Source organism: Balaenoptera physalus (assembly GCF_965194825.1).
Source record: "Balaenoptera physalus genome assembly, chromosome: 17".
Lineage (NCBI taxonomy): Eukaryota > Metazoa > Chordata > Mammalia > Artiodactyla > Balaenopteridae > Balaenoptera > Balaenoptera physalus.
Window position 1 is genome coordinate 56,407,731 of NC_138895.1, and position 25,119 is coordinate 56,432,849.

At 38.7% G+C, this 25,119-nt stretch overlaps 1 protein-coding gene and 1 long non-coding RNA gene across 3 annotated transcripts in view; both read right to left on the reverse strand.

Moving 5' to 3' along the window:
* Nucleotides 1–494: 494 nt before the first annotated feature.
* Nucleotides 495–25,119, reverse strand: part of LOC309647237 — a 526,943-nt gene continuing 502,318 nt past the window's right edge. Inside the window, exon 3 of the long non-coding RNA XR_014255879.1 lies at nucleotides 495–994. This is a non-coding gene — a long non-coding RNA (uncharacterized lncRNA). The remainder of the gene's footprint in view (nucleotides 995–25,119) is intronic.
* Nucleotides 8,078–25,119, reverse strand: part of RSPO2 (R-spondin 2) — a 176,035-nt gene continuing 158,993 nt past the window's right edge. For both annotated transcript variants that reach the window (XM_082434348.1, XM_082434349.1), the window contains one exon: nucleotides 8,078–16,961. In XM_082434348.1, coding sequence (XP_082290474.1) covers nucleotides 16,849–16,961 — 113 coding nt within the window. In that variant the 3' untranslated portion in view covers nucleotides 8,078–16,848. The remainder of the gene's footprint in view (nucleotides 16,962–25,119) is intronic.

Genomic DNA, 25,119 nt, shown 5'->3' on the forward strand with positions numbered 1-25,119 from the left:
CCATATTAGGCAAGTTTTCAACTATAATCTCCTCAAATATTTTCTCAGTGCCTTTCTTTTTCTCTTCTTCTTCTTGGACCCCTATAATTCGAATGTTGGTGTGTTTAATGTTGTCCCAGAGGTCTCTGAGACTGTCCTCAGTTCTTTTCATTCTTTTTTCTTTATCCTGCTCTGCAGTAGTTATTTCCACCATTTTATCTTCCAGGTCACTTATCCTTTCTTCTGCCTCAGTTATTCTGCTATTGATCCCATCTAGAGTATTTTTAATTTCATTTATTGTGTTTTTCATCATTGCTTGGTTCCTCTTTATTTCTTCTATGTCCTTGTTAAATGTTTCTTGCATTTTGTCTATTCTATTTCCAAGATTTTGGATCATCCTTACTATCATTATTCTGAATTCTTTTTCAGGTAGACTACCTATTTCCTCTTCATTTGTTAAATCTGGAGTGTTTTGACCCAGCTCCTTCATCTTCTGTGTGTTTTTCTGTCGTCTCATTTTGCTTATCTTACTGTGTTTGGGGTCTCCTTTTCACAGGCTGCAGGTTCGTAGTTCCTGTTGTTTTTGGTATCTGTCCCCAGTGGCTAAGGTTGGTTCAGTGGGTTGTGTAGGCTTCCTGGTGGAGGGAACTAGTGCCTGAGTTCTGGTGGACGAGGCTGGATCTTGTCTTTCTGGTGGGCACGTCCACGTCTGGTGGTGTATTTTGGGGTGTCTGTGGCCTTATTATGATTTTAGGCAGCCTCTCTGCTAATGGATGGGGCTGTGTTCCTGTCTTGCTAGTTGTTTGGCATAGGGTGTCCAGCACTGTAGCTTGCTGGTCGTTGAGTGAAGCTGGGTCTTGATGTTGAGAGGGAGATCTCTGAGAGATTTTCACCGTTTGGTATTACGTGGAGCTGGGAGGTCTCTTGTGGACCAGTGTCCTGAAGTTGGCTCTCCCACCTCAGAGGCATGGCCCTGATGCCTGGCTGGAGCACCAAGAGCCTTTCGTCCACACGGCTCAGAGTAAAAGGGAGAAAAAATAGAAAGAAAGAAAGAAGGAGACTATAATATAGTGAAGTAAAATAAAGCTATTATAAAGCAGAGCTATACAGACAAAATCTCACCCAGAAGCATATACATATACACTCACAAAAAAAAGGAAAAGGGGAAAAATTAATATATCCTGCTCCAAAAGTCCACCTCCTGAATTTGGGATGATTCGTTGTCTATTCAGGTATTCAACAGATGCAGGCACATCAAGTTGTTTGTGGAGTTTTAATCCTCTGCTTCTGAGGCTGCTGGGAGAGATTTCCCCTTCTCTTCTCTGTTCACACACCTCCTGGGGATCAGCTTTGGATTTGGACCCGCCTCTGCGTGTAGGTCACCTGAGGGCGTCTATTCCCCGCACAGACAGGACGGGGTTAAAGGAGCAGCTGCTTCGGGGGCTCTGGCTCACCCAGGCCGCGGGGAGGGAGCGGTACGGAGGAGGCGGGGCGAGCCTGCGGTGTCAGAGGCCGGCGTGACATTGCACCAGCCTGAGTCGCTCAGTGCGTTCTCCCGGGGAAGTTGTCCCCGGATCACGGGACCCTGGCAGTGGCGGGCTGCACAGGCTCCCGGGAGGGGCGGTGTGGAGAGTGACCTGTGCTCACCCACAGGCTTTTTGGAAGCGGCAGCAGCAGCCCCAGCATCTCATGCCCGTCTCTGGGGCCCGCGCTGATCGCTGCGGCTCGCGCCAGTCTGTGGAGCTTGTTTAGGCAGCGCTCTGAATCCCCTCTCCCTGCGCGCCGTGAAACAAAGAGGCAAGAAAAAGTATCTTGCCTCTTAGGCAGCTGCAGACTTTTTCCCCGGACTCCCTCCCAGCCAGCTGTGGCGCGCTAACCCCTTCAGGCTGTGTTCACGCCGCCAGCCCCAGTCCTCTCCCTGCGATCCGACCGAAGCTGAGCCTCAGCTCCCAGCCCCGCCCGCCCCGGCGGGGGAGCAGACAAGCCTCTCGGGCTGGAGAGTGCTGCTCGGCGCCGAGCCTCTGTGCGGGAATCTCTCCGCTTTTTCCTCTGCGCCCCTGTTGCTGTGGGATCCGCGCTGTTAGCCGCGGCTCGTGCCCTTCTCCGGAGCTCGTTTAGGCGGCGCTCTGAATCCCCTCTCCTCGCGCACCAGGAAACAAAGAGGGAAGAAAAAGTCTCTTGCCTCTTCGGCAGCTGCAGACTTTTTCCCGGACTCCCTCCCGGCTAGCTGTGGTGCACTAACCCCTTCAGGCTGTGTTCATGCCGCCAGCCTCAGTCCTCTCCCTGCGATCCGACCGAAGCCCGAGCCTCAGCTCCCAGCCTCCGCCCGCCCCGGCGGGGGAGCAGACAAGCCTCTCGGGCTGGTGAGTGCTGCTCGGCGCCGAGCCTCTGTGCGGGAATCTCTCCGCTTTGCCCTCCGCACCCCTGTGGCTGCGCTCTCTTCCGTGGCTCCGAAGCTTCCCCCCTCTGCCACCCGCAGTCTCCGCCCGCGAAGGGGCTTCCTAGTGCGTGGAAACCTTTCCTCCTTCACAGCTCCCTCCCACTGGTGCAGGTGCCGTCCCTATTCTTTTGTCTCTGTTATTTCTTTTTTCTTTTGCCCTACCCAAGTACGGGGGGAGCTTCTTGCCTGTTTAGAGGTCGGACGTTTTCTGTCAGCGCTCAGTGGGTCTTCTGTAGGAGCAGTTCCACATGTAGATGTATTTCTACTGTATCTGTGGGAAGGAAGGTGATCTCCGCATCTTACTCTTCCGCCATCTTCTCTCCTCTCCTTATAGTTATTTTTAATACTTTTGTCTTTTAATCTTTATACTAGAGTTATAAGTGATTTACCCAGCCACATTATATGATAGTATTTTGAATTTAACTATATATTTATCTTTACCAGTGAGTTTTTTACTTTCATATATTTTCCTGTTACTAAATAGCATCCTTTTGTCTCAGCTTGAAGAATTACCTTTAACGTTTCTTGTAAAGCCAGATTAATTGTGATGAACTCCTTCAGCTTTTGTTTGTCTGGAAAATTCTTTATTTCTCTTTCAATTCTGAAGGATAACTATGCCAGGTAGAGTATTCTTGGTTGACAGGTTTTTTTTTCTTTCAGCACGTTGAATATATCATTCCACTCTCTTCTGGCCTACAAAGTTTCTGCTGAAAAATCTCATAGTCTTATAGGGGTTCCCTTGTACATAACAAGTTGCTTTTCTCTTGCTGCTTTTAAGATTCTCTTCTTGTCTATAATTTTGACAATTATAATGTTTCTTAGTCTGTGTCTCTTTAAATTTACCGTATTTGGTTCTCTCTGGGCTTCCTAGATCTGGATATCTGTTTCTTTCCCCAGGTTATGGAAGTTTTCAGTCATTAATTTTTTTAATAAGTTTTCTGCTCTTTCTCTCTCACTTCTCCTTCTGACACTCCTATATTGTATACATTGGTCCACTTGATAGTGTCCCATAAGTCCCTTAAGTTGTCTTTACTCTTTTTCATTTTTTCTTTTTTTTTTTGGCTCCTCTGATTGGATGACTGCCCTGTCTTTGAGTTCAGTGATCCTTTATTCTTGTTTTATCTAGTTTGCTATTGAAACCCTCTACTGAATTTTTAGACTCAGTTATTGTATTTTTCAGCTCTGTGACTTGTTTGGTACATTTTTATATTTTCTCTTTGTTGAAATTCTCATTTTGTTTGTACATTGCTCTCATCTCCTCAGTGAGCATATTTATATCATTATTTTGAACTATGAGATAAATCCCTTATCTCCATTTCATTAAGATCTGTTTCTCTGTGTTGTTCTCCTCACATTAGATAAATCAGCCACTTTTCCCAGTCTTGACAATGTGGTCTGTGTAGGAGACGAACCTCATAAATCATCCCAGCCCAAGCTTCTGATTGTCTCTCAAACCTTTGGGGTTTCCAAGCTGCTTTCTTTGTTCTTAGTGGCTCCCAGTAGGTGAGAGTGTGCCAAGACCCATCAGTGTCCCAAAGGAGAGGATTATATTTGGCATCTAGATGCAGGTTATTGGAAGCTGGACCCTCAGGCAACAACTGGGAAAGTATGTAGGTAAGCCCCTTCCAGGGAGAAACTGGGAGATAGTCATTTTTGCCTGTTCACTCTGTATAGGCCTGGGGTTTTAGCCATGATGGGGAGGGAAAGGGGTTGTGCTCCTATACGCATTAAGAATTGCTTCTTTGTTTGCTGCATTTGTTTGGGACTCATGAATGCCATCCTCATTGGCTTATCAGAGCCAGGAGAGCCAGAGGCCTGTCCCTCGGGCAGCAGCCATGAAAGCTGGGGTGTCAGATGTGTATATTAGATCCTTTCATGGAGATACTTGTGACTTGGAGTGGCCTACAGGGAGGAAATGGAAGAAGTGTCCATCATCTTCCCTGGTCTCCAGGAACAATAGTTGTCAGCCCCTAAATGCATGCTAAGTTAAAAGCCTGACCCTCAGGCAGCAGCTTTTAAAGTATACAGATATACTCCTTTCCGGGAAAGACTAGGAGATGGGCATTTTTGCCTTTTCCCTTTGCCCTGAGCCCTTGAAGGGGGGGTAGCCATTTAAGAACTCTGTTTTTGTGGGATTCATGAGTGGATGTTCCAGTGGCTGTCAGAGCCAGGCAATCCAGGGATCCATCCCTCAGATGGCAGCACAACAGCTGGGGTGCAGACATGTTTAGAAGCTCCTTCCAGGGAGATACTAGTGATTTGTAGCCAGCTACGGGAAGACAGTGAGGGAGGTGTCCAGTGATTTCTGTGGTCTTCATGGATGATCACAGGTAGCCCCTAGGTGTGTGCTAAGTTAGAAGCTTAACCCTCAGGTAGCAGCTTTCAAAGTGTACAGATGGACCTCTTTCAGGTAAAAACTGGGAGATGAGCTAGTTGTCTGCTCCCTCTGCATTGAGCCCTGGGGAGATAGCCATAGTGAGTGTTTGTACCAGTTAACAACTGCTTCTTTGTTTGCTATAGTCTTGTGGGTCTCATGGACACAAGCTTCATTGACTTTCAGAGCTAGGTGTTTTGGGGTCCTGTCCCTCAGGTGGGAGTCTTAAAAGCTGGGGTGCTAAATATAGGGTGAAAACCCTTCCATCCTCAGGAAGAAGCTGGGAGTTTGGAGTTCCCTCTCACTTATATGGTGCTGTGCTTGGAGTAGGGTTTATGGTAAAAGCGTGTCTCAGCCTTTCCTATGCATTTCACTGTGGGTGTTTTCTCATTTGCCCAATGTGGAGGAGTCACTCCAGTAGTTTCTGGATCTCTTTCAGAGGTAATTACTCTGTAGCTGTACATTCAGTGTGTCTGTGGGAGGGGGAGAGTTGAGCAACCTCCCATTTCACTATCTTGGTCAACCCCCACTAATAGCATTTTATAGGCTGCCTACACTTGTTGCATAGGGTAAGTATGTGGAGAAAAGCTGTGGAGATTATGTGTTGCCTTGAATATCTAACAATATTGTATGAACCTTTGCGAAAGTTTGACAACAAATTATTTTACCACCATCATCAGAATGTCAACCTCTTTCATCAAAATGAGACATTTCATTAAAAGTAGATGTCATTGTTCTAATTCTAAACTTATACAAGCTGATTATTCTGATCATATATCCTTTTGACTTTTCTTCTTTTCTGTATCTATTGATTAGCTTTCAACTAATAAGTAAGATAGTTTCTTGATCCGAAGAAAAAGTGAAATACTGAAAAGTGAAACACTAAACTGAAACACTGCATTACAGAGTAATGCCAGAGCATGCTAAGGTAACTGATGACTTCAGAATCTCAGCGGATTAATACAATAAAGTTTATTTCTTGTTTTTGTAAAATCAGATTTAGGTTAGTCAACTACCCAAGGCAACTGTTTTCTGTGCAGTGACTCAGAGATTCAGGCTTATTTCATCTTGTGGTTCTACCATTATGATCACAGCCAAAGAAGAAAAGAAACCATGCAGAGCATACACCTGCTCTTAAATGCCCCAGCCCTGAAGTGACACACATAATTTCCAGCCAAATTTTATTGATTAAAATCAATTACAAGACGCTACCTAACTGTAAGAGGATTGAGAAATGGAATGTTCCTTGATGGTCAGAAAGACATAAGTAAGCACTAGATGTCTCTGCCACATTTAGTTTTTCCAGATAGTAATATGTAGGAGAGAGTAAACTTGGGAGAAGCATGTGTGATGGGAAAAAAGATTAGAAACATTATTTAATTTTAAAAATGTAATGCAAGTTCTTAAAACTTTAGCTCTCCTATTTTTACACAATGAACACTGAAAAAAGTACTTCAGCACTTATCTTGTTTTCCGGTTAAATACCATGATTGTGTATGTGTGTGCAATACTTAACTCTGTTCAAACATGTATGGTCTTACATCAGAGAGCTGTTACAAAACAACCTCAATAATTACAAGTTTAAAAATTCCTCATTGTTGAAAATTACAAGCCCAAGGACCTATAATTCACAGAAGTCTTGTTTTATTATTCACTTGATATATTTTATTAAATTTTAAAGAAATTAGGAAATTCTTTGTAGGGCCATTGAGATAATTATTTCATCATAAATGTAGATGAAATTCATAGGTAGTATGGTAACCTAAAATTAAGTATCATTATCACATTTATGTGAAGAATAATTTCCATGGTTTTTAAGCATTGACTTAAGTTCTTCCAATGTTGATACCATTTTCAAGGAGAATGTAAACTATTGGTAAGTTTCACTTTTGGAGTGTAAAATAAGGGGGAAAAAATTGAGAAGACCAAACTCCTTGATTGTTACAAAGTTTTCCTAATTGTCCTTCACTTCTCCTGATATTTTTTCTAAAATGAGGGGGAAAAGACCTATGTAAGCCTTGAATCCCAGCTCTTGTGCTCTCTCTTAGTAGCTGACTGCTCCTGGTTTTCCTCCCTGGACACATTTTCACAGTCTCTTTACTGGTACCTCCTCCTTTGGTTGATATCAAAGGTTGAGTGCTTCTGTGTTTCTTTTCCTCTCTTTGTCCATTCTCTGTCTGCATCAGCCCATAAAGTTCCTTGGTGCCAAGTGCCATCTATACACTGATATAGCTCACAATTATATCTCTAGTCCTGACCCTTTTACTTAAGCTCCATATTTATATCCAGCTGCCTACTTGTTATCTCCACTTAGATGTCTAGCAGACATCTCAAACTTAGCATGTGAAAAATGGATTTATTTATTCTCCAGTTTTCCCTACCTTCTCTATATATCCTGTTGCACAGGGCAAGAAACCTAGGGGACATATTCTGTTTCTTTTTATCCTTTAGGACTACCCCCTACATCCATCTCATTGGCAAGTCTTGTGGACTCTTCTGCCAAACTATGTCCTGAATCCAACCACTTCTCTCCTTCTCTACTGCCACCCAGCAGCCCAAGTCATATTAATTCTCATCTGATTACTGCAATAACCTAACTTTTCTCTCTGCTTTCACTCTGAAAACGCACTTCTACACAGCAGCCCAAGTGAATAGGGCAAAGGAACCAAATCACATCAGTCCCCTCCTAAGGTCCTCCAGTGATTTTTCCAAGCACTTAGACTAAAAGCTTTCACCAAAGGCTTCCTGGCCCTTCATGACCTTGCCTTTCAATACTCCTAACCTCATGTATGTCTCATGTTCCTCCTGACTGTACTCTAGCAACTTTCCCCTTTTGTCTGTACTTTGATCATGCTGATGCTGTTTGCACCTCAGGACTTTTGCACTGGTTGTTTCCAGTGTCTGGGCTACTTCTTTCTCAGATCATCATACATTCAGCATCCAGGCTTTGTGCCAAAGTTCAGCCCCTGAGAGATGTCTTCCTTGACATTTCTGCCATTATCATGTAATCTTTTCCATTGTCCTTAGTAAAGGAGCACAAGATGACACAAAATATTGGTCTAAAAATCATCTAGCAACTAAAATGAACAAGCCAGAAAACAGGGGCACTACAATTATTGACTATAAAGTTTTACTCTTAAAAGGCATTCAGTGCATACTCAGTATTCATAGGCTAATACAGGAAATGAAGACCAAACTCTAATGGAAAGAAAAGGCACTAAGATAATGGGAGATACAGTTAAGGAATTCTAGCCAAATTTTATTGATTAAAATAAATAAATAAGAACAAAGAAGAGTACACCACTGACACCTATGTCAGAAAAAGGATGGAAAGGTCTTGATGTTGAAGAGACAGAGGATAAAGAGAAAGTATATGATCCTCTTGAGTAGAATGCAGGGGCTCAGGTATGCTAGAAGACAGGGGATCTACTTACTGCAGTGAAGAAGTTAGGAGGGAACTTACACAGAAAAAAATTTTTTGCTTTTTGAGTTTTTACTATTTCACTTTAGGTTTGGGCCAGAAATATAGTAATAGTCTATGGCCAACAAGGGATAAAGCTAGAATTGGAGTGAGACATCAAGAGTGGAAATTTAAATTTGGTACTTATCCCCATACACAGGGTCGTTTTAACAGGGCATATGCATTCAATACATTTATTGGATGCCTCCAGAGGCAGAGTGTGGAAAGCTGAGGCAGAGTTAGAGCCTCTCAAAGAGTTTGCAAGGACAGTCCACGAGGCAACAAGTTACCTTCTATATTAAGGGTCAACAAACCCAGTCGGTGGGCTAATTCCAGTCTACCACCTATTTTTGTATAGCTGGTGAGATAACAATTTTACATTTTTTAAAATGATTGAAAAAAAATCAAAAGAAGAGTAATATATCATGACATGTGAAAACTGAAATTCACATTTAAGTGTCTGTACATAAAATTTTATTGCAATTTAGTTACAGCCATTTGTTTACATACTGTCTTATGGCTGCTTTTGTGCTGCAGTAGTACAAGGTTGAGTAGTTGTGACTGAGACATGTGGTTTGTAAAGCCTAAAATATTTACTCTCTGGCCCTCTACAGAAAAAGTCTGATAACCTCTCTTCTCCAAAACAGACCTAGTGAAGAAGGCTTGTGGCTGAGTTTTATAACTAAACTAGGAGGGAGAAAGGGAGCCAGTAGAAGAGAATTAAATTCAAGTTGGATGTGCACCCAGACAGCACGCTGCAATGGAAGCTGAGGTTATAAAGCCCAAGGAGGAGTGAGTTGGTTAGGCCATTAGAGAACTTCAGAACATCACCAAAGGACCACTGCTGAGCTTCTTAAAGGGGGATATGCATTTCTCCAAGTATAAGTGACTATGTGCCAAGGAGTATGTGAAGCCACAGGACCAAATAAGCATGAAACATCTTCTTGGAACATGATTTCACTCCAGGTTTTTGGGGGGATGCTGAAGGCTGGGGGAGTGGTTTTATATTTAAAAACAGCCATTTTACTGAGTAGACTGCACAATTTGCATGACTTTTGTATTAAAATTTTTTTGTTGCATGAATAATTTTTATATTAAAATTAGGATGCTAAAGACACTTCACATTTGAAGTAAGCCTGCTACAGGTTAAAATCCTGGAGTTGTAAATTCACTTTTCTCTGTCTTTAAGGGCACTTTAGTGGGAAGGTTTGAAAAATACTTCATGGAATACACAAAGAGTATTTCTGAGAGAAGACATTGTCACCATCTAGGACTTTAAATTGACCTGGGAATCAAAAAGGTTATAACCCCTAAAGATTATAACTCCCCTGTCAACTCCAGCCTATTGGTAGTGTTTCCTTGGAACACCTTTATTGGGAAGGATTCTGAGACTTGTGTTTAGTTCAGCAGTGATTAGCAATGTGTTCTAATGCTGGGGGAGGTAGTGCATGGCAGTTTGCTTTAATGATTCATCATAGATTAATATGAGAATCTATCTAAGTCTTTGACATATTTTTCAGACTGTTTAACCTCTTAATCAGATTTAATATGTTTACCATCTACTTTCAAAGCCGTAGTTGCCCTTACATCTCTGCCTTCATGATTCAAGGGGTATCAACAAATACGGAGAGCATGTCCAAGTTAACCATAAAGGAATCCTTGAAAATTTTACAATAATGATCATCCCAGTCCATTCAGTCTTTTCATAATCCCCACAAAATACATAAACAAGAAGAAAATTATAAGGGCACTGTATTCCACATGAAAATTTTTAATATTTTATTCTACAAGGGTAGGATGATATTTAAATGAGAATAGAACAAATACATTAATAGAAAAATAAATGGTAGAAACATAAATGAAAAGTTGAAGTGAGTGAAACTGGGGCAAGAATATTTAGGATGATAATGGAACAGTTCAGAAGAGAGACAAAGAGAACCAAACAGGTTTAAGACAAAGAAGGTGAAGAGGTAAGGAGAAATTCAAGAGATGCTTCTGAGGTAGACTCACTAGAATCTAGTAACAGATTAGATGTATGGAACAATGGTAGTAAATGAATACAGGGTCTTAGCTTAACCAACTAGGTAGGTAAAAATATTAATTACTAAATGGAGAAGGCAGGAAGAGGAATTGTTTGGGGGGCAAACAAGTGATTATGCTGTAGCATCACAGAGAACTACATTACCGAGGGCCCCTGGTTTCCAAGCAAGTTTGGGCAATGGCAGATGCTGGTCAAGACTGGAATTTGGCAGTAGGGAGAAGCCAGAGTATTTCTTCCTCTCTCACTTTGCCTTTGGCAGCATTTCTCCTGGCTACTGGTAATCTTTTCCGAGATTTCACCTCCTGCTATACAAGCTTTCTGTCTTTGGTTCCAGCTTCCTCAGTGGCCCTATCTCTAGCCTCAGCTATGATTCTAGCTCTAGCTGGGTGGCCTTGCCTTCTGGATTCTGGAAACTCCACCTCTTCCTGTTACCCCTCTTGGTAGTGGCTTTCTGCTGTTGCTAATCTCCTGGTTGTCTTGCCATCCCAATTTTAGCTTCTCATCTCATTCATCACCTGTATAACCAATTCCCAATTAAGTTAAATTTCCTGTTTGAAATACCTAGACTGGTTTTTCCCTTGACTGGACCCTGACTGATACAGTAATAAATACAGTTTTAGACACGCTGAGCCTAAGTATGGGGCCCCCTGATCAAGATATTTAGTAGAGGCTTGGAAATAGTTAACAAAGACCTGGAGACAGAGACACAGGCTTATAAGTCAAAAACTACAGTTGGTAGTTGAAGCCATAAGGTTAGATTTCCCAGGTGGAGTGAGGAGATGGAAAGATTAAACCCAAAGTGTTAAGCAGTGGGCTTACCCCAAAATATCAATATTTTTTATTTAAGTCAAGAAAGAACTTGAAGACTGAAAAGGAGTAGCTGGAGAAGTAGAAACCCAGGTTAGCAATGTCGCAGAAGCCAAATGAGAAACAAAATTCCTCAAGGAAAGGTCCCAGTGGAGTCAAACTTGGTGGAAATAGCAGATAGAACACATTAAAGGACTGAGGCAAATATTTTCCTTTCTGTTTAGCAAAGGAAGTGTATTGCTACGTTTGTCAGAACAATTAACTTAAATGAGTTAAGATAAATGAGAATAGGAGGAGGCTGAAGACATCAATGAATGTAAGCTACTTTTTCAGGATACTGGATGATAAAGACCTTGAAAGAAAGAATACCTTAAGTTGGAAGGAGAGGAAGGGCTGAAGCCATCAAAGGAGTGGATACTGAAGATCTCACAAAAGAGGGGGTGGGATCAGGAGTAGAAATGGAATGGTTATCCCTTTGGAAAGAAGAGGGAAGATAATATGGTTGGTCAACATGTACAAGGTTACTAATTCTGCTCTTTCTAACATGGTGTTATCAAGTGTATCCACCATGCACAAGTTTCTCTAAAATGAACAGAAGTATCATTCTCTCCTACTCACAGCTCCCCTCTAAAGCAAAAAAAGATGTTGAAAGAATCACACATCACCTTTATATATAAATTACACACTTGAGGCTGAGTGTTAACTCTTTTCCAAATGTCTCTAGCAAGACATGAAAATTTCATGTTTACAGTGACTGACATTAGCATCTTGAAAAAGAACAAAGACATATTCATAAAATTGGCTTTTTCTAAGTGCTAATCTGTCAAACTTTTTTTTCTCTTGTGACGGGGACATTTATGATTTACTCATCTAGCAACTTTCAATTATGCCATACAGTATTATTAACTACAGTCACCATGCTGTACATTACATCCCCAAGACTTATTTTATAACTAGAAGTTTGTTATTTTGACCCCACTTCACCCACCCCCACTTAAGGTTTTTTATTGAAGTATAGTTGATGCACAATATCATACAAGTTACAGGTGTACAATATAGTGAGTCACAACTTTTAAAGGTTATACTCCATTTATAGTTATTATAAAATATTGGCAACATTGCCTGTGTTGTACAATATATCCTGGTAGCTTATTTTATACATAACAGTTTTTACCACTTAATCTCCCGCCCCTATTATGCCTCTTCTCTCTTCCCTCTCCCCACTGTAACCACTAGTTTGTTCTCTGTATCTGTAAGTCTGCTTCTTTTTTGTTATGTTCACTAGTTTGTTGTTGTATTATTTAGATTCCACATGTAAATTATATCATACAGTATTCATCTTTGTCTGACTTAGTTCACTTAGTATAACACCCTCCAAGTCCATCCATGTTGCTACAAATAGCAAAATTTTCATTCTTTTTTATGGCTAAGTAATATTGCATTGTAGATATATATGTACCACATCTTCTTTATCCACTCATCTGTTGATGGACACTTAAGTTGCTTCCATATCTTGGTAATTATAAATAATGCTGCAATGAACATTAGGGTGCATGTATCTTTTTGAATTAGTGGGGTTTTTTTTCAGGTATATATCCGGGAGTGGAATTGCTGGGTGATATGGTAGCTCTATTTTTGTTTTTTGAGAAACGTCTGTACTGGCTGTACCAATTTACATTCCCACAAACAGTGCACGAGGGTTCCCTTTTCTCCACATCCTTGCCAACATTTATTTGTATTCTTTTTGATGATAGCCATTCTGACAGGTGTGAGGTGATATCTCATTGTGCTTTTGATTTGCATTTCCTTGGTGATTAGTAACCTTGAACATCATCTTTTTATGTGCCTGTTGGCCATCTGCGTTTCCTCTTTGGAAAAATGTCTATTCAAGTCTTCTGCTCATTTTTAAAATTGGGTTTTTATGATGTTGAGTTGTATGAGTTATTTATATATGTTGGATATTAACCCTTTATCAGTCATATAATTTGCAAATATTTTATCCTCTTCAGTAGGTCGTCTTTTCATTTTGTCAGTGGTTTCCTTTGCTATGCAAAAGCTTTTAAGTTTAATTAGGTCCCATTTGTTTATTTTTGCTTTTATTTCCTTTGCTTTAGGAGACAGATCCAAAAAAACATTGCTGTAATTTATGTCAAAGAGCATTCTGCTTGTTTTCCTCTAAGAGTTTTATGGTTTCTGGTCTTAAGTTTAGGTCCTTAATCCAATTTTAAAAGTTTTTGTATATGGTGTTAGAGAATGTTCTAATTTCATTCTTTTACATGTAGCTGTCCAGTTTTCCCAGCACCACTTATTGAAGAGGCTGTCTTTTCTCCATTGTATATTCTTGCCTCCTTTGTCGTAGATTGCCCATAAGTGTGTGGGTTTGTTTCTGAGCTCTCTATTCTGTTCTATTGATCTTTGTGTCTGTTTTTGTGCCAGTATCATACTCTTTTGATTACTGTAGCTTTGTAGTATAGTCTGAAGTCAGAGGGTGTGATTCCTCCAGCTCTGTTCTTCTTTCTCGAGATTGTTCTGCCTATTTGGGGTCTTTTGTGTTTCCATAAAATTTTAAAAATTTGTTCTAGTTCTGTGAAAAATGCCATTGGTATTTTGATAGGGATTGGAAATGAAGAAGTAAAACGGTTATTATTTGCAGATGACATGATACTATACGTAAAAAAATCCTAAAGATGCCACCAAAAAACTACTAGAGCTCATCAATTAATTCAGTAAAGTTTCAGGATACAAAATTTATATACAGAAATCTATTGCATTTCTGTACAATAACAACAAACTATCAAAAAGAAATTAAGGGGAAAATCCCATTTACCATCACACCAAAAAGAATAAAATACAAAGGAATAAACCTATCTAAGGAGGCAAAAGGCCCATACTCAGAAAATTATGAGACACTGATGAAAGAAATGGAAGATAACACAGATGGAAAGATATACTATTTTCTTAGAGTAGAAGAATTAATTATTAAAATGATAGTACTACCTACAATGGTAGATTGTAGGCAATCTACAATTCAATGTAATCCCTATCAAAATACCACTCGAGCTTCTTAATTGAGAAAGTTGTGGTCCCATATTTTACTTTTACAGATGCTAAGCTACCTGAAAATACTAAGAAAACCAGTTTCATATGTTCTACTTACATACATTGTATGAAGTATAGGAATGGTATAGCCATTTGTGGAAAACCACGAGATCTTCTTTGTGTAATTACCATGAAGCTGTAAATTACTCTATAGTATGTCTCTCTCTCTCTGTTGGTTTGTATTTGCTTATAAGTAGAGGCTTAGAAATCAGGTAGCTTTAATCAATTCCCATAAGAGTAAAAGTGTGAGCAAGTAATATCCAGACATAAAAAAATAGATTGAAGGGAAGTGATGATTTCATAAATATATTCTATTTTGTTGGTAGGGAGAATTATTTTTGAAATAGCCAAGGACAGAGGCAACAAGAGTAACAGGTAACAACTTGTGTATTGCTTAGTTTATACCATGCTGTGCTGACCATACTTTACACATTTTACCTAACTGAATCCTTAAGACACAACCCTACACATATTTTACTTAGTCTTTAAGAAAGACATAGCCCTACAACGTAGGTAATATTGTTGCCTCCATTTTACAGATTAGGAAACTGAGATCTGGGGCGATGAAATAATTTGCCCCAGGCTACCCTTAGAGTCCAGACTAGACCTCAGGTAGTGTGGCTCTAAAATCCCCACTCTTAATCACTCTGCTGCAGTGCAATTTATAGCTAAACTAGTTAGTGTCCTAGATGTAGTTACAAACATAGGTTTTAAAAATTTGTCTGCTTTTTTTTTTAAGGACCAATATTTGGGGGTACAGTTGTTAAATATTGCTTTTTTCCCCCTAAATATATCTCTAAAGAAAGAAAAGACTATCTCCACAAGAATAATTTTGAATTTTTTTAATGCACTAAAAGAACATCCCAGAAACAGAACAGGTATTGACTTATTAACGATGAAGCACTATATAAAGAAGCCCCCTCCCCACTTAGTAAATAGGAATATAGTGTAAATAGATGTGAAAGGAGGTGAACACTTTAGGATTAAATGCAAACCCTAAAGTTGTATACAACATTCATATATGGCTTATTATCTCATAGCAATAGTATTTTCATAATGATGTATTTGACATTCATATTTATTGGTAAGATGCTTTTGACTCAAAAGTTAAACAAAAATACAGAAGAGGTAGTTTAGCAAATGCAAGGTGAGAAAAAGGCTTTACCTTGCTTTGTTTCTTTTCCTCAAAAATCTACAGCCATTCCTTTTTGTTCTAATTTTCTTCTGGATCATCCAGGAAGATAGTGATGCTTTTGGAAGAAGCCAATTCAAAACCCTCTAAGAACTGATTCCCCCAAGTGGGCAGTGATGTTTTTGAAACAAACAACTGCTCTGAAAGTCACCTGGGAAGTCGCCACAGTGTTCCTCTCTGTCTTGGATAAGAAAGAAATTCTGGTTCAGAGGAGACCTGTTAAGATCTGACCAGCAGTTGTAGGAATTTATTGTGTTTCTCCTCCAATTCTATGCATGGTCTCATAAGATGGTAATTTCTACACTGACCTAAGAATATTGGTAGATGCTCTGTCATTGCAAGTCAGGAACTGCTTTAAATGAAAACTATACATATTGAAGTTTGCAATTAAAAGTTTGAAAAATTCTCTAGTTGACCTGTGAAACTGCATGATGAGTACTACAAGTGACTGCATGTAATTCCTCATGTTTTCAGTTGTGTTTCATAAAGTCATCACATCTTAGACTCAAAGGGAGTTTCGGCTTCTGACTGCCAGAGGCCTCATGCTTTAGCTGTGGTGAGGAGTAGGGAAGGTCTATTGATATTCAAATTCTCTGACAGGGGTCATTTGCCCCTATGTACAAACTAGCTTATCCTATCCTTACAATGAGAAATAAGCCCACAAAGAAAAGAAAAGTTAAGTTTCAAGGGGCAGAAAAACATTCATCAATTCGCAAAACTAGAACAGTCATTTACCAGACAATGGTTAGGAACCACTAGAAACAAAGTGACATAATATTAATCAGGTATGACTTGTTGCACAGAAGAAAGCATAAATACAGTAAATAAGAGGTTTATATGTAGCCCCAGCAGAGTATGTACACAACCAAGCTGCTGTGAAACTGAACGGGAATTCCTGCAGCGGAACCCCAGCTAAAAGCAGTCTCCGTGCACAAGAGTTGGAAGGTAACAGATGCTGAGAACCACGTGTGGTAACACTAAGCAGATATCCACAGACCTTGATCCTTGAAAATGCACAATATGAGAAATAAAGGTCACAAGTGAAATAGCACTTTGCCTGCCAAGCGCTGTCTTTCCATAAATATGCACAAGTCAGTTCCCCAGTGGGGGGTCTGCAGCCTCACACCTCCTGCCCCTCTGTGGGACCAGGGGCAGCTCTCTCTCGGGGCACCGGGAGCTGAGTCACATGCTGTACACTTACTCCTGCTGCCACTGCTGCAGGTCGCAAGCTCCCGCCTTCACAGTCTCCAGATGCAAATCAAAGCATAAATAACACAGAGACCACGCTCGTGGCTCCTCCTCTCACAATGTTACTGGGAACAGGTACTGGTCCGAGCAGCGCAAATGCAACCAACCCACCAGTGTCCGGGAGTGGAGAGTAGCTTTGTGCACTTTTGCAAAAACACCCCCCCCACCAAAAGAAAAAAAAAAAAAAAACGACCCTGTGTCTTTTATTTTACTGGTTAGCTCTGTCTGTAGCTAGGAAGACGCTGTGTTGCTCCTGAGCTCTTTCTATCAGCTTCTTCTTCTTCTTGTTCTTTCTCTCCTTTGCCTTTGGCACTCTCTTCCCTACAACAGGGGGAAGAGAAAGAAATGAAGACATGTCAGAAAAGGTTCTTTCTCTAGGAAAGAACACACAAAACATTAAGAGTTTTATACAAAGCCCATCTGGAAAACATCACCTATGGAAAAAGTAGCCTCAAAGAGAAAATTGTTCACATTAATTTTGACGGAATAATAATAATTTACTAAATTGGATATGCTGTCTCAAACAGAGACTGATCTTCCTGTTACAGGGAACTGGCATATTTAAAAACCTCCCAGCGGCCTGATCAGTCTTGCAAATATCATTCTGCCACAAAAATTCCATTTATCCCCTCCTCCTTTTAACAATGCTACCCTTTACTAGACATCTTTACATCTTTCTACTGCTCCATATGTCAGTGGGTCAAAAGAAAATAAGCATCTATCTATAGTAAATATACCAGAAGTTTCAAATGCCCCTCTCCCTGCCCCCACAGGAGAAGAAAACGTCTAGCTTTTAACATTATTCCCTCAGTGTTCTGCAAAGGCCAATAAATGAAATGACATATGTGGAGTACTTTATTTTCTATTAAAATTCATGAGGACATCATTTTTATGTGGCTTATGGCTTCTTATACAAATCTCCTAGGCAAGTTGGTCTTATTGAGAGCAAGAAATATGCTTGCTTATTTCTGAAGAACTGATAGGTGTGTGTTTTACTACCAGAAAATCACAACCTGTTATCCTATTTCCCTCTTTGCCTTAGCCACTAGGAAGCACAGACCACAGCTAAATAGTTGAGGTTTTCCTCCATCAGGAGTTTTGGGATGCAGTTTTCCCTTTGCCTCTGCTGTATTTTACTTTTTCCATCTTGTGGTTATGGTTTCCAGTCTTTATAAGGTCTCAGCATTTCTTTGCAAGTATGTCTACGTAGGACTGTGAGAAAAAAGAATAAGGAATGTAGGCATTTGCTTTAGGTCCTTTGGGTTCTAAGCACATAGGAATCATGGGATTTTTAGAACAGAAAAGAGCTTGAAAGTTCATCTGCATTAGAAGTTTGGTGCTGTACACCTTCAGGACAGGAAGGTTCTTCCTCACAGGCTAGAGAGAATCCTCCCGTCAGCTCTTCTTCCTCCTCTAACTGTCCCTACTTCCAACTTCATCATGTAGTTCCACAAAACTTAAGCTGTCTCTTCCTGTGAGGTATAGCTATTAGACACCGCAGTCATCAGTACCACAAATAGAACATTCCATTCTAATCCATGCTCTCCATCCTTCCCACACGTGAGAAACTCAATATCCCCAAGATGCTTTCGTTACAGCAACATAGCTGGTCAGCTTTTCAATCCAGGCAATGGGGAAGTGGCTGATATAAGACATGGAAAAGAAATAGACCAGAGGTTAGGAAGATAGATACGAGCCATAGGAAACCAGAGTCATAGGAGATTAAAGGAGGCCACGAGATTTTTAAGTAAGGGAGGTGGTTCTCATTTCTGCTCTTTCTGATCGGAAAGGGTCTGTCTTGTTTGAGGATGGAAGAGTCTTACTTGTAAGACCCTAGATTCAATAAGTAAAACTTTGCTGAGTTCAACTTTTTATCACAAGAACAAAGATAAGGAATAACTTATTTTTAATAGGACACTACAGTAAAATAAGAACATAAGCATGCCTCATATTAAATTATGAAGGTCCTTGAAGTTAACTTCTGGTTCTCATTAAATTCTGGCATTAATGTTATAATGGCATTTTGCCAACTTAAAACGTAGTTAATCCTACCCAATGAAACTTTAGTCCAAGGCATCATTAGTCAAAGAAACTGTAAAGTTACAACTATTTAGTAACACTGTTTCTAATGATGAGACACACCTAATAAGGACAGAGAGATGAAATACTTAACATAAAATAGCATATTTAAAAAGAAGTTTCACTTATATAAGTTTTATGAGGAAGGTTTTCTTAGTTCTATATTTTCTCTCAAAAAACAACAAAAAAATCCTTAGTTAAAAAAATTCATTGCTGGCTACCATGTAAAAATTCAGTTTGTGTTTCACTTATTTAAAGGCTGGAGTTTCTTTTAGAAACAAAATAAAATTAAATGAAAAAATAATGCGAACATTCCTAGATTTTAAAATGTGTTGTGTTAAGATAAAAATACACTGAATATGTTATTTAAATAAAACCTTTCCCAATCACCATTTCAATTCTTTGTATAAATTATGTAGTTGAATGTTAGATGTGTACTCCTTCACTAACAGCAAATCTATGCTAAGTGACTGCAAACTCTCATTTTCAAAGGTTAATTTCATGTCATTTACCTAATATCAATATATTATTCTGATGTAATTGTCAATATCAAGTAGTTTTTGTGTTTGCTGGCTGATAGAACATTGTGCGATAGAAGTTCCTCAATATTTGCATAAAGCAGTTCATATTGGGACAAAAAATTCAGAAATGCTTCTGAAAACTTATTTTATAGATTATACGATTATCCCATTGGCGATAAGTTTTATGGTACTGGTTCCAACTAGAGATGTTTTGGGAGACCTTATTGCAACCCTAAAATTTCTCCTCAGATGTCTCTTTTAAGTGACTATTTGTTCACTGTGCTATTTGTTCACTGCTTGGTTTTGTTTTTGGTCAGCCCCACTTCTCACGTAGGATATATTGCAAATACCAAAGGCTTAAGACGATTAGCCAAGACTTGACCATGGATAGTTCTAAATTAACTGAAAATATTTTGTGGTCCATAGTAGGTTGTTTGGACTTTAAGCCAACTCAAAGTAGTAAAATATTAACACATAACCTAACATAGAGTATGAAAAGGGTCTTGCACACATTTTCTTCTGAACTCTACTAAGATTTTCAAATATAAGGAATTGGTAAGATTAAGGCTAACAGAAATAAATATCCCTATTCTTATCTATATATGTGAAAATAAGTTATATTGGACATATAAGTGTGCTAATTTGTTTCCACTTAACTTCTTTACATCTGTGACTATGAAATTAGACTGAGAGAATGACTTGTGTACTTTCAGATTTCCACATTATCAACTACATTCACCCTGAGCATTTAAGGGAAAATATGATGCCAGTCACCCAAAGAGTAATTCAACTCATGGACTTAACTTTCTTACTTCTCAGTTCACAAGAGAAGACTTGGCAAATATACTGCCCAGGATGAGCAGAAAAGGTTTGAGTTTTATGAGATTGTCAGCCTTCAGCTATGTCCAACTCCAGTGAAAAATTCTTCATATCATTGTCCTGAGTACTTGAAGAATGCAGTGGCCTTAAATTACTATTGGGAGAATTTCTTCAAGATCAGGCGGAATCTGATCTACAGAGCAAATCTTTACAGCACTGTTATATGAATGCAAGAAGATGACTGGCCCAGATATAACAGTTTTTAAGGAAAACAATGTGGTTTAATAGAGAAAGGTCCTCTCTGAGAGGAAGGAAACCTGGTAGGTAGGCAGTCTTGTAACTGAGATGTCTGGTAATACATTGTGGTTGTGACTCTCAGTTTCTACATTTATAGGATGAAGATGCTACAATTATCTTTCACTAGAAAGTCATGAGGCATCGTGTGAAAAAGTTGTGTTCCTAGGATAAAAAGATATGTAAACTATCACTAGCGAGACAAGATTATTATCAAAATGAACAAAGTTAGAAAGATGCTATCAAAGCCACACTCTAACCAACATAATGACATTGACTTGCACACATGTGGAAATGGTCCAACAGGATAACCTATCAACTCTTCTACAGGAAAAGGTGAACAGTCCCTTATGGAAATACTTGTAACATCCAGCTGTAGATTGCTGCTCTTAGAATCAGGAATAGGACATTATTTTGAACCAAGATATCAGGCAGACTTACAAATCACATGAAGCTGTGAAACTACTGACTCCACTGCCAGTCGGACATGAATTTCTTTCATAAGCTCCCCAATTCAAGGAAGGTCTTCAAATGATTTTTCCTCTCACTAGATTTAGGTAAGAGTCTTTTTATCATCAGAGCAATGGTTCTTGTACGTACATCAGTAAGGTACAAAGGCTGTCTAGGGTTTGCATTATGATTACTAAGTGCTTTGAGAAAGACTTCCTAATGGTAAATACAATGAAAGAAAATTGAAGAATAAATTCAGTAGCTGTGACTGTGGAAAAAGGTAAAAGCTTCTCTCTATATATACATACACAAACACACACACATACACACAAAACTGAGCAAAGTAAGCTACATCATGCAAATGTAATTAACTATAATTACCATTGTTATAGCCACAACTATGATGACAAGGCTAATCACCTGAAACGAGTACCAATTTTTACTAAATTTTAATGGTAAGTCTGTGATGCTGACTTGAAACCTGGGCTTCACTGTATTTATGAAATTCACCATGGAGACTTGGGAATCACCTCCACTCATCCTTCAAAGCAGCTAAAACTGAGGACAAGAAGTCTGTAACTACTAACTCGATGAATCTTGTCATACTTCAGAGGATGTGCTGGAGCAAAACATAAGGTTGCTTCCACATCTAAAGCCACAAGGACTGAGATGTAGACAATAAATAGTAATTGGGTTATTTCTTTTTTCTTGTATGAGCAACTTTAGTTTGCCCAAGAATGAGTAGCAATAGGGATTTATTTATTTAAGAGTGATTGATAATTCTCTGGAAAAATGCCAGCTGATTCCTAAAATACTTTAAAAGCTCAAAAAATAGACAAAAGACCTAAATACAATTCATAAAGGAAATAAAATAGCTAATAAATATATTTAAAGAATCAAATCTCATAATTAAAACCTCCAACTAAGATGAGTTGCCACTGCAAAGATTCTTAAAAGTAAAAATATGTAAAAAGCTAGTGAGAAAATGGTAAGACAGGCATCAGGATGCATTATGAGAATATAAAATTGATACAGCCTTTTTGAAAAGCCATCTGGCAATGTATACAAAAGCATTAAAAATATTCCTAACTTTTGACTCAGATTTAGGAATCTATCCTAGGAAAATAACCTAAAGTTGAACAGAGATTTCTGCATAGAGATGTTTACTATAATTCTGGAAAAATTGTAAATTACCTGAATGTCTAACTATGATTTTTTATGACCTCTTCTTTTTATGATTACAGAAATAATAAAGCTTCTTTTCAGCTATGAATTGAAGTATTTTGTATTTTAAGGCCATGACAGTTAAATTTATTCCCAAGAGTACTACTATTACTTGTCCCTAAAACTTGTCATAAATGGGTATAAGAAAAAGCCTGTAATTCAAAAGCATTCCTACTGTGGTGGTAAGCAGGTTCTTTAGTGGAGGGATCAATCACAATTGCATCTAACACATGAAAGTTTAAGAACTACTAACCTAAATATTTTAGACATTAAGAATGGATGTTGGCTCACAAAGCTTCTTGTATCTAGAAAGGTGTCCAAGTAGGCAAATACGATGAGCATGACTGGCTCTACCCCTCTATATTCTACAGAGTCCAAGATAAAAATCTTTCCACGTTCATAATGGTTCAGAACAACATATTGATGGTTATTTATTTACATCAGCTGGAGAGTCAGAGACAGTGAGCTAGAACGAGTAAAGCAAATGAACCTATTTGGCTCCTTTACAGTAGAGTTCCTTAATTGGCATTTTAAGTAACATCTATCTGGTTTTTCAAAAATACACTCTACTGAAAACATTTCACAGAGAGAGATCGTTGTCTTTTTAAAGGACTGGTAAATTGTTCAATAGTTGTTTGATGACTGTGATCAAATTTTCTTTGAGAAAAAAATAATCTAGAGACAAACCAATAAATGTCATAGTGTTGAAAAATAACAAGCCACTTACTAAGGGAACTTTACTGGACATCTTGAATTTCAAGTCATAACTTGAAACTTCCAAGTAGTCACTTAGTCATTTCATCTTTATAAAAAAAAAAGAGCATGTGCTTTCAAAATCTATACACAATTTGGAGATAGCTTACCAGTTAGCTTGTTCATCTTACAAGGCTATTGGTGGAGAGTGACAGCCATCCAAAATAAAAAATAACTGACAAAATGGGCTCCTCTAAACATACAAACATGAAAATCATTCAGAATTCAGAATACTTACTACCTATGCAGATTTATACTAATTTGTAAGCTGTAATTCAATAAGCCGATTCTGACTGTGTGTTACTGTTCTTTTATCTGTAAAATTTTACCATATTTTTTGTTGCAAAAAGAAGAGTACAAAATGGCTTCCTTTCTCTTCGAGGCCTCTCTACTCAAAGACATTTTAGTAGGCATGAGGTCTGTTGCCTATTTTGCTGAAAGGAAGTCCCATTTGGTTTAAAAAATCTTGTTTCATTGTTCAAATTGATGAAAATGGAAGAGAAAAGCTAATCCTGAGGATGACCTGAACCTTTATGAATTAAGTGTATCACCACTAAGATTTGCACATGGTGTTTCAAAATTTCCTCATTGTATAGCTCTGGAGAAAATTATTGTTCTTTGGGTCTAAGATACAACTTCTATTACCAAGCCCTTACCAACCCATTTGAAGCAGTAAAGACTACAGAAAAGTAACCTGAATAATATCTAGGTTTGTTCCATACAACATTGATCACTCCAGTTGATTTGTTTAAGTTCTTAGAAATCTGGTACCTCAGGAAAGAAAAAAATCAGTTTAGACAAGATTCCATGGAGTTTAAGATAGGTGAGAATAAACAAAAAGAGGTGGTTTCAAAAATGTCTCAAGTTCTTTTCATAACTACTTTAGGTTCACTGTCAAGGACAAAGAGTTTCAGAGTAGTGAAAACTAAAATCATCCTGTCCAAAATTTCATTTGTGTGAAAAAAGTAAATATATAACTCTACCACAAGGGGGCAATAATTCACTTTTACTGTAAGAGTATCTCTGGTTAAAAATATATATACAGGGGAGCTTTTAGGCTCTAACTTCTTAAATACTTTCTTTTAACCCCAACTGAAGGTCTTCTTTTTTTCTTTTTAGCCAATGGTAAGCTCTGTAGTGGACTAAAGAATAGGTAGCAAGATCCAAATGCTGCACGAGGAAAAATGTAATTACATTTCTATTAAAAAGATGTTTGAAGGTAAAGGAGGCTAAGAGAAAAGAAAATAAAGATGAAATCTGCTATTCAAACAGTGATTTAGGGGAAAAAAGCATTATTCACAAACCCAGGTTCCCATTTTCTTATGGGGAAAGTTAACATAAACTACCTGCAAAGAACAGGTCCTTTTCCCTTAGGTCTCTTACCTATAAGAATAGAGTTGTAAATCTAAAAATGATCGTCATTATCTTCTGGTGCAGGGAGTGCACAGAGATTTAATATCAAGTACAAAAGCTGATTGTTAGGTGGTGACTCCTGAGCAAGGCTTCTGATCACGTTGGCTTCCCAGCCTCAGGCAGTGGACCATGTTGGGGAGGGTGGAGAGACAGCATGTATACCCGACATTACTACCCTCTGCTCTAGTCCAGCTCTGCTAAATGCTTTAGAAATGAAGCAAGCCAGGCACAGAGAAACCCGAGTGACCTATCCAAGTTCCTACAGCTAATTAGCAGCAGAGCTGGACTTGGAACCAGGTCTCAATATTTCTCTCTTATATAATTTTACAGCTCTAAAAGTCCCTGGATAAGAACACAGCAATAGAGTTATTTTTCAAGAAAGACCAAAAAGTATTAGAAGATGGCTAATATTACTCTGACAGAGTTCTATGAGAAAAATCCATGGCCTCATCATAACTGAAAACCCATTATGAACTGTTAATATGGCATACGTGACAACTTATCTGTAACTTAGCGACTTTCTGTAAATATACACTGCATTGATTCATTGCTTATTCTTTTCCTTACCTTTTATCAAGATGCAATCTATAAAATTTCTTGGTGGGGTAAGTGGATTGGTGGACATTGCTGCTATGGACCATGCACTGTAAGTGCTTCGTACACATTCTCATGTAATTGAACATCATCAAAAAATTTAAGCATTCAAACGGTTCTCCTAGAATGTCATGCCGCTATGCACCCTGAATTTACTCAAAATAAATAAAATTTGCAGAAAACAATCAGGCTCATTTGCCACTCTTAAATTAAGTCAGAAAAAAAAAATCAGGTTTTGCAGAGAAAATGATACTGATTTCATTTGATTAGGAGTGATGGGATAACCAGAGAAGAATTTCAAGTTGCTCCAAAGCTGACTTCATACTATAACG